At 62.3% G+C, this 9,384-nt stretch overlaps 3 protein-coding genes across 3 annotated transcripts in view; 1 reads left to right on the forward strand and 2 right to left on the reverse strand.

Moving 5' to 3' along the window:
• The window catches only part of MNEG_6817 (hypothetical protein), a gene marked incomplete at both ends in the record, with an annotated part of 3,753 nt that extends 2,376 nt beyond the window's left edge, over positions 1–1,377 (reverse strand). Inside the window, 4 exons of the mRNA XM_014044706.1 lie at positions 55–331; positions 504–826; positions 997–1,125; positions 1,363–1,377. Of these exons, the coding sequence (XP_013900160.1) occupies positions 55–331; positions 504–826; positions 997–1,125; positions 1,363–1,377 (744 nt within the window). The remainder of the gene's footprint in view (positions 1–54; positions 332–503; positions 827–996; positions 1,126–1,362) is intronic.
• Positions 1,378–3,832: 2,455 nt separating this feature from the next.
• On the reverse strand, positions 3,833–5,478 carry MNEG_6818 (Glycosyltransferase-like protein LARGE2-A; the record flags this gene model as incomplete). Its single annotated transcript, XM_014044707.1, has 4 exons — positions 3,833–4,018; positions 4,457–4,649; positions 4,971–5,053; positions 5,359–5,478. The coding sequence occupies 4 exons, from the start codon at positions 5,476–5,478 to the stop codon at positions 3,833–3,835; spliced, it is 582 nt and encodes a 193-aa protein (XP_013900161.1).
• A 2,688-nt stretch (positions 5,479–8,166) lies between these two features.
• Positions 8,167–9,109, forward strand: MNEG_6819 (40S ribosomal protein S27-2; the record flags this gene model as incomplete). Its single annotated transcript, XM_014044708.1, has 5 exons — positions 8,167–8,169; positions 8,271–8,372; positions 8,504–8,532; positions 8,636–8,733; positions 9,081–9,109. 5 exons carry the CDS (start codon positions 8,167–8,169, stop codon positions 9,107–9,109), a joined length of 261 nt encoding a protein of 86 aa, XP_013900162.1.
• Between the last annotated feature and the right edge of the window lie 275 nt (positions 9,110–9,384).

Genomic DNA, 9,384 nt, shown 5'->3' on the forward strand with positions numbered 1-9,384 from the left:
CCCCCCAGCAAACTTTTCCAGCTGCCGCGCAGCCGCCCCTTCTGCGCCGCCCACGCCGGTGGCGCCGCTGCCGGCGCCGGGGCCCCGGCCCTTTGCTGCCAGGCCGGTCACTTCTACGAGGTCATCCAGGCTCAAATCTGGCCCCGCCACTAAAGGAAGCAGCTCCTCCAGGTGCGCCACGTGCGCCACGTCGGCGGTGACCCAGCGCCACGCGGCGGCGAGCAGGCGCCGCCCGCCGCGCGGCCCCGCGGCGCGCGCCGCGCGGAGCACGCGCGCGGCGACGGGGGCGGGGGCGAAGAGGAAGGCGGGGCCCGCGGCCACCTCATCAAAGCTGGAAACGGCGCCGGGTGGGGCAGGGAAGGGGCGCAGGGAGGAGACAGATCGGCTACTGGTGGCGATCCGCCTGCTGCTGCGCCCGACCCGCGGGGCTGCCCATCCCCGCTGCCCCCTGGTCACCGCGCCGACGTCGCCCGTGCCCCCCGCGTCACCCGAGCGTCACTCACTCGCGCAGTATGGCCGCCACGCACTCATCCGCCAGGTCGTCCAGCTCGTACCGCAGCGCCTCCCCCAGCAGCGCCGCCGCGGTGCCGGGCCCCAGCGCGCGCCGCAGGTAGCCGCGCGCGGCGTCGGCGAGCGCCCCGACGCGCAGCCGCGCGGCGGCGTCGAGGACGGGCGCCGCGTTGGCTGGCGTCAGCATGAGCCGGCCGTCGTACAAGTAGCGGATCACGGACTCGAGCGCGTCAGGGTCGACGCCGGTGATTGGGAGCTCGTCGCCGGCGGCGGCGGCGACGGCGGAGAGCGCGGCCGCGAGTGGTTGGCTGCAGGCCTGGGGGCATGGATTGGGGGCGGGGACCGCGGGGCCTTGTGGGGGATGCCAGGTAATAACGGAAGGAGCTAGCCCCGCTGCGGCGTGCGGCGCGCGTGGTGGGCGCGAGGCGATGGGGCGCGCGGGAGGCAATAGGGTGCGCGGGATTATGGGGTGGGGCGCGTTCTCACCGCGAGAAGCACGCGGTGGCATTTCATGCGGCGTCCGCCGGGCGCGACCAGCACTACATCGCTGAACAGCTCCTGGTTAAAGAAGCGGGCGGTGCCGCGCTGCAGCGCGCTGTGCTCAAAGACGAAGGCCTGAGACCGAGCCGGCGGGGTTTGGCGGCGTTGCGGCGTGAACACCGGCACGGCACCGAGACCCCAATGGAACACCCTTGTGAGTTGATAAGACGCAGTGCGTGATCCATTAGGCTCAGGACGTTGTTCTCGTGCAGAGCGGCCCCCGGGCCAGGTAACTCGTGCAGGAGGGAAGGATGCCGCTGTCCACCTGCTCGCGCGGTCCCGCCCCTCAAAGGCCTGTCGCCATCGGCTTACCTTCAAGGTTTCCATCTCTGTATGTTGAGCCGGCAGACTCAGTGTAGGACCGGCCCAAACACGCTGCAGGCTGGACAGTCAGGACCCGAGCCCTCCAGCAGTGCTCGCTGGCGGGCGTCAGCCTGATCTATGATGTATACGACGTGCCATGCGTCCGAACTACCCACGGCCAGGCACCCTGCACCAGGCAGAATCTGGTTGGTCCGCGGGCCGACGTCGCTGCTTATAGTATTGATGAAACCTGCCCCAAACTATTGCCCCTTTGAATCAAGCAGTGAGCGCGAACGAACGTCTCGTAGGAGGGGCATGCAACGTAGGAGGGGCATATACCGCATTTCACCCCCCATCGCACTCCAAATGACGTGCATGCCCCTGCGCGTTTGGCCCGCCGCGCTTACATGGCGGCAACGCGGGTGCTGGTGGAGCATGGCAATGCCATTAATAAACTAATGAACATGTTTAAGCACATGATGTTAGCGTGGTCCGAGCTCCAGAGTAAGCCTGTGACACAACGGCTAAGAATGCTGTACATCGATGAGTTGGCGGGCTTCAGGCCTGCCAGTGCTTGCATGGCCCGTTTTCTTGCGTTGTGGTAACTGGGGAGCGGGTGAGCAGCATGCAGCATATGAATGGCGGTGTGCAGGCCGGGCAGATTTGCCAGCGGGGGTTGCGACGAGGGCGAGCAAGGTCGACTTGAGCTTGCTGGCGAAATTGGAGATGCTGAGCTAATAAAATCAACCTGATGTGCCTGTAAAAGGGCTTCCTACTGACCCTCTAGTGACCTTTCTACGCCCGCAACCGCGGGAATAAACCGGCGATTGCGGCTGCGAGCGCCCGCAGCCGCGGCCGGCGGCCCCAGCTGTCGCTCCCGCAGTGCTTGTCGCCGCCTCCCGCGTTTTTGAGCCTGCGCTTGTGCCGACGACCGTCCTGCTGCTGCTTATCCGGCTGCTGCTGCTGCTGCTGGTGGTGGTCGTTCCACCAGGGGAGTTGTCTTAGGCACCGCTTGATGCCGTCGTCAACTAGCGGTTGATAACCGCCCTTCCCAATTGCGTTGTACACGTCATCCCTGCGGTGTGTGTTGCGGGCAGAGAGAGGAAGTTTGTGGGTGTCCGTGTGGGTGAGTGTATGTGTGTGCGAGAGAGAAAGAGAGAGAGAGAGAGCGTGTGTGTGTGTGTGTGTGTGTGTGTGTGTGTGTGTGTGTGTGTGTGTGTGTGTGTGTGTTGTGTTTGCGTGTGTCAGACATACTCGACTTCTAGTTGCATGTGACTGCTTGCGCAAAGGCCAGGGCGCCAAGTCCATGCAGCGAACGGCTCACGAAGGCTCTCATACGCCAGACCTAAAAGCAAGAAGGCAGGGAGGCGGTGGCCGCTGGAGCTGCTGGCCAACCGCTGGCCTGTGCACGACCAAGCAAGCACACATCACCCGCGCGGCGGCCGTGCACACACGCCGACCTTCGCCTGCTTTCGGGGCGAGCGGAGCTGCCTCCCTTCCGTGCGGCTGCCCGCACCTGAACCTGTGCGTGAGACCCGCGAGATTGTTGTTGGGCCTATCCTTGGTTACTCGGTGCGCCTTCACATCTGCCTCATACGTCTTTTTCTGGGCTTGGTACATCTTGTCGGCCTCGCTGGGGGTGTGAGGAGTGTGGGTGGGTCCGCGACGGGTGCATTGAATGCGGCATGGGAGGGAGGGTTCGCAGGTGGGGGCCCAGCCGGGCGGCGGAGGGGGTCAAGGATGCGCAAGGTTGCAATGCAAGGCAGCTGTTTGCATAATGCAGGGTGCAGGTGCACAGGGCATGCTGTATAAGCATGAGAGGGTTGATGGATGACGCAGCGAAGGAGTGCAGCAACAGACAGTGGAAAGGGTTCTGCCCATGTGAAGCGGGTTGGAGGTCGGTTTGCTATGCAACCTGCTTGCAACACGACACAGCCATCAGCCGTCACCAGACGCCCTGTTCTGCAGAGAGTTGTGCCGCATCCCAGCGGGAGCCTCGCGGCTCTGTCGCGTCCTATACACATGCAGGGCCTTGCAGCCATCGTGCAGGCGTGTGTGTGGCGACAGCTGGGCGCCCCACCTGCGCCCGTGTTGGCGGTGGACCAAAAAGCCGGCCGGGTGGGCCATGAATGTGTACCTGGGTTGAGGGTTGCGTGCAGGGGGCAGGGTCGAGCGGGCCAGCGAAGGTCAAAGGGAAGACTGGGATGGCTGGAGCCAGGGCAAAACAATCGACTGAATCCAAGGACACAGCCTCCATGCCAAAGTGGCGATCATAGCGGATGGACGAGCCCATGCAATCCTCGGTGATGGAATGCCTGCCAGGTGCCTCGTTTTCGCACACGCCGCAACCCCGCACACACCTGCGCCAGCGCCCCCTCCGCTCCGCCAAGGCCAGGCCCGCAAAGCGCCAACAGAAAGGCACCAGAGTACACCTTTCCCTCCCCCCCGCTGCCCCCCCTCCCGGACGATGCGCACGCCCTCACTTCTGCGCAAGGATGTTGGCGACATGCGTGACCTTGTTCCAGCCGTACCCCCGGAAAGACTGGTCGTAGAAGGGGTTGAGGCGCCGGTCGATGATGAACCAGGGCTCGTAGCCGTCGTGCCACTCTATCGGGTAAGGCGTGTCGCTGGTGTACCACCTCTTGTAGTCCGTAGAGTTGTGCCCCTGGTGAGGTCGAGAGGGGGGCGCCGACATGTGGTTGGGATTGGCTGAGATTGTGTGCGGTTGCACGTGCACGCGCGTGCATGTGTGTGAGTGTATGTAGTGTGTGAGTTTGTGTGTGTGGGTGGTTGCGAAAAGAAGGGCGCATGTGTGTGTGCACTCTAGAAGGCCGGCATACTGTGCTGCGGCAAAGTCCAGCCATATTGGCCGACCAGTGAGACAGCATCCCCAGCCCAAGCCTCCTGACAGTGATGCCTCGCCTTGGGTTTAGAGCGGTGCAGCGGGGATGACATCACGCTTCCAAACCGCCCACATGCCCCAAAACCTGAGCACCAGGCCTCATTGTCAGCACACAGGCGCCGGGCCCGTTCCTCCCCACTCGATCCACACACAAACGCGCCGCTCTCTGCGGCTCCGCTCCACCCAGCGTACGCCGCCCACCTGCCAGAACAGGAACACCGCAAACTGGTACACCAGCCGCTTCTGCACGAGCCCGACCAGCTCAGCCTTGGGCATGCCCGACGCGGCGTCCGCCAGGTGGTGCGCCTTGGTCTGGTTCCGCTGGGGGGCGGTCTCAAAGGCGGGCAGCACGAACACCTGCTTGCTCTGGGTGCCCTGGCGCAGCAGCTCGTAGCTGGGAGGGGTTGGGGCGGTCAGCAGCAGGGCGGGGCGTGAGCAGGCGTGGGTTAAGAGAGCCTGCGGGACAGGTGGGGCGAGAGGGGTGCAGGCGGGGCGGCCGCGGCGGGCGACCAGGAGGAGAGCCGTTGACCTCTCTCAGCGCGCCGCCTCCCTCCGTCCTTCGCCCACCTAGCTCCAGTGCTTGCCACTTGCAAACCCCTCCCATCCCATCCCTTTCTTCCAAATGCCTCAACTGCCTTATGTGCCCTCGGACACCCTAGCCGCAAGTACGTGGCGCTTCCCTACCCCCACCCTCTGCCGTGACGCAAGATCTCACTTGTTCTTGTCTTGCACCCACTCAAACAGGCTGTTACTGACCAGCAGATCGACGTCCACCATGGACACCAGCTCGGTGCGCGACTGGGGGGCGCGCAAGTTGTGTGTGTGTGTGTGTGTGTGTGTGTGTGTGTGTGCGTGCGTGCGTGCAAGCACGTGTGCACACACATGCACGTGGGTGCTGGCGTTGAGGTCTGAGTGACGAACGCTCTGTATGTGTATGTGTGTTCGGCAACATCAAGGGCAATTGCTCCTACGCCGCAGGGCCGGCCCAACCTAGGCCAGCCCCATGCACGCAGCGACACCGAGCCGTTGCCCGCCGCTGGCCCGTGCGGCTGCCCGTCAACTGTCACCCCCGCCCCTGACATGCCCTCCGCCCCAGGGCCCACCTGCAGCAGCGCCATGTTCCTGAGCGTATTGATGGGGAACATGAACTGCATGACCTCATCCAGCACAACCTCGTACACCAGCAGTATGTCCAGCTGGCATACCTTAGCCATCCCCTCCATCCTTCGATAGTCACGCACACGGTGACACGTGGGGCGAGGTGACGAGGCGAGCCATGTGCGCAGGGGGCGGAGGCAGGGGCAGACGGTGACGGTTGGTGCGCTCGTTTGCGGCCCGGCTGCTGCGCTCTGTGCAGTGGCCCCACCGCGCCTACTGTCCCACCGCAGCGTACACTTGTGGGCTGGCGTGCAAGCTCCCACGACTGTACACTACACCCACCCACCCACCCACCCACTCACTCGCCCACCCACACTCTCAGACACCATTGCACGCATGGTCACAAACCCCCCTCAACCTCACTTTGCGTGCAGCTTCTCCACCTTCTCTGCTGCATCCCGCAGCTTCTCCTGCTCCTTTTCGGGCGCCGCCTCCCCCTTCTTGTCCACCCGCAGTGCCACATACACCGACGCGCTGATCGGGCCACGCCAGCGGCGGCACTGCGACTCCAGTTGGTTGAGCCGCGCAGGGTTGAGGCCCGAAACGACCGTCACGGGTGCAGCCGCCCGGTGGGCCGACCACCAGCCCTTGTGTATCTTCAGCCTGGGGTGGCGCGGCAGCCAGCATGGTGCAAGTGGACGGTTTCAATTGGGGTCCCTGCCTGCAAACAGTCCACGGTTAGGCCGCGGAGATGTGCAGACAGCCCAGCCCAAGCACAGGCCGCCGCCTGGCATGCACACACCTGACAGGTTTCTTGTATGCAAAGTCCTTGTAAGTGGTATGTTGGTCATCAACGCCGTCATTGATGCAGGATGTCAGTTCTCGCAGCAGCGGCTGCACGCCGGACTCGAGCGCCGCCGCAGGTCGTGCGAGCAGCACGATCTGGCAGGCAGCCAACACCATTGAGGCGGCAATTAAACATCGCCGCCCCAGCCCCATGGCCTTGCAGGACCCAGGCCAGTTCGCTGAAGACAGCGGCACTCAGCCTGGGGAGGTTGACCCGCGGCGCCCACCCGCTCCAATAGATATAATTATCAAGATAATTCTATGGTACAGTCATCCTCCAAACGTAGAGAAGAGGCATACAGAACTGTCCGATCTGGCTGTGCTCGAGTTGGTTCAACCGTGCAACACTTGGGTGAACCAGGCATTCAAAGACGCGACTTGATAGGTGACACGACTTTCACCCGAACACGTCAGCGTCATTGCGGCATCGGGGAAGTGGGTGCTGACACACGAGCTGACACGCGCACTCACCCGTCGGCCTGGTGGCATGCAACTGCATGGGCCCTCCAAAACTGGTTGGTCTTATCAAACTTAGGATGGCAGAGACGAGAACATGCATGAATGCTGTCCGAATGACACACGCACTGCTGAGAGGATGCGCCGTGGCAACACTGCCTGTGCAACGTTTGCGCCACAGCAACCGCTCTGTTCCAACCGCTGGCAGGCAGTGCGCCAGCGAGCTGCCTTGAAGCACTAACCCTCATGCAAAGAAGCTCGCAACTGGGCGGGTTATAGGAGGCCTATGTTCCACGATAGATCAGGGTTCAGTCGGCTGCCTCACGATTAGGAGCAGCACTTTGTGGTGCATGAGCGTCAACCTGCTGGTGCTTGTGTGAGGTGCAAGGCGGCCAGTCGCACTGCGGCGCTTGGCAGCTTCCCAAGCAGCAGCAAACCGGCTAGGGGGTTCCTGAGTAGCACCTCCAGTATAACACTTCCCTGACTTTCCATCTGTGATTTGTCAGTTCGTGATGCAGGGCTTCGCACTACTGGCACCTTGAGTGACAGCCACAGCGCGGCATTCAATGCCAGTTCCCGGGGAGCACGGCACGTTGCCGGCTGATTTTACACATGAATGCAGGGGCGATTGACATTCATGTATCTCCGGCATCATTCCAGAAATTGCCATCATTCGTGCTCATGGCGTGGCTTCCAAGTACCGACCGTACTCATCACAGCTGAATGCACACTGCTGCGGCCTGTTGCATGGATGGCTGCGACTTGCGCCGCCACGAGCGGGCAACAGTCGCAGCTGCAGACGGCGCACATGAAGTGTGATTAAACCCAAGAGGGTTAAGCAAGAGACATGGAGACCACCGGCACCAGCACATCTGAACTCGCTTTGCACCCCGCTGGGGTGGTGCGCAAAAGGACAGAGCCATGAACTCCACGGCATTGCGCCTGTCTCCCTTTGTTCCCCACCATTGCAGCCTGGATGAGCAGCTTGCTTGCTGCTTTAGCTTGTGACTGAGATGGATTGGGCTTAAGGCGTTGATGTGCACATGGGCCGAAGCAGACGCGGCCACAGTCACTGTACTTGTGTACTGCTGTTCGCTTAGTCGCCACAGCAGCATGGGTGGTAAGGGAGGTTTGCGTCGTCGCAAATGCATCTCTGTTGGGGACTCTGAATTCCAAAGGTGTCAGTGGTGCAGAGCTGCCTGCAGAAAGGGACAAGCGACGCATCTCAAACGGCACTTTCCAGGCCTCACTGCTGGGCAGCGGCGGAAGCGGGGATCGCATGGTTGCAATCACACAGCTTCCGAGGGCTCCAAAAAAGAATGATGTATCGCCAAAATCTCTAGAAAGCTCGACACAACCTTAAAAGGGGCCCAGACGCGGGAGCTGGTCCGAAATAACTTTTGCACACCGCCCCCTTGGATCCCCATGCCCCGCGACAAAACTCCAGCGCGCACGCAACTCTCCCTCTTTCAACCATTCAAGGAGTCGCAGTGCCCACTGCCGACGCCAAGATGGTGAGCCAGGAGGGACTCCTCGGCCCGGGCGGCGCTGTGAAGGACTAGGCTGCAGGTCGGGGCCGCAGCAGGCGCTGACACCCTCGTAACTTGTTTTTCAGGTGCTCCACAGCGATATCGATCTGCTCAACCCGCCAGCGGAGCTGGAGAAGCAGAAGCACAAGCTCAAGCGCTTGGTGCAGTCTCCCAACTCCTTCTTTATGGTGAGAATGCTTATCAGGTCGCATCGATTGTCCTCTGTGTTTTGCTAGCACCCTTCGGCCCGTGGCTGGCTGCCTTTGCTCCGCGCCTGCTGCTCACGAACGGTGCTGTCGCCTCGGTACCCTCCCTGCAGGACGTCAAGTGCCAGGGGTGCTTCAACATGTGAGTTGAATGGACCGCTTGCAGGCCGCGCACGCTGCGAGCATCGCCGATCGGCACCCACTGACAGCGCCGCCACCGTCGCTGCGCTTCCACTCTTCCGCAGCACCACGGTGTTCTCGCACTCTCAGACGGTTGTTCTTTGCGGCAGCTGCTCCACGGTCCTGTGCACGCCTACCGGTGGTCGCGCTCGCCTGACCGAGGGTGAGTGGAGTGGTTGGATGGTGAGGCTGATTAGGACCGCCAGTCAGCAGGGCAGCACACAGTTGCGCTGGTGTTCAATCCAGCACCGCTGCAGCTGCAGTGCGGGTGGTAGGGCAAAGTGCACCTGTCAGCGCGGGTAGTGAACAGTCTCAGTGATGGATTGGGGAGGCTACAAGCCCCTGCTGCACGTAGGGTCGCCTTGGTGAGGGGTGTGGGCCGCTTGGTGCGGCGCCTGCCTTTGCTTGGTTTGAGTGACGACTGCAGCAGCATGCATGCTGTTCGGTGGGTGAGGCCGTGTATGTGGGGTGGTTTTATTTTATCACCATTGATGTTCACTTGCCCCACAGGCTGCTCTTTCCGGCGGAAGGGCGACTGAGCTCGGGACACATGAGGACTGGAGGCTGCAGCAGGGACATGCCACGGCTCTAGGGCAGGGCCAGCGGGCTGCAACCTGCCCCAGCAGTGGCTCCATGTGAGCCCCAACCGGCTGCTCATCAGCGTTTCTTTCGTTGAAGGCGCAGTGGGCGCAGCAGCAGAATGTTTACCCCTTTCCAATTGACCAGGCTTTTTGACCCGGCGCAACTGGCAGTTGTTTGATGCATCATTCAACTGTCAACACAACTCCAAGGGGTGTAACGTTTTGCTGAGAAG

Source organism: Monoraphidium neglectum (assembly GCF_000611645.1).
Source record: "Monoraphidium neglectum strain SAG 48.87 unplaced genomic scaffold scaffold01147, whole genome shotgun sequence".
NCBI classification, from domain to species: Eukaryota; Viridiplantae; Chlorophyta; class Chlorophyceae; order Sphaeropleales; family Selenastraceae; genus Monoraphidium; species Monoraphidium neglectum.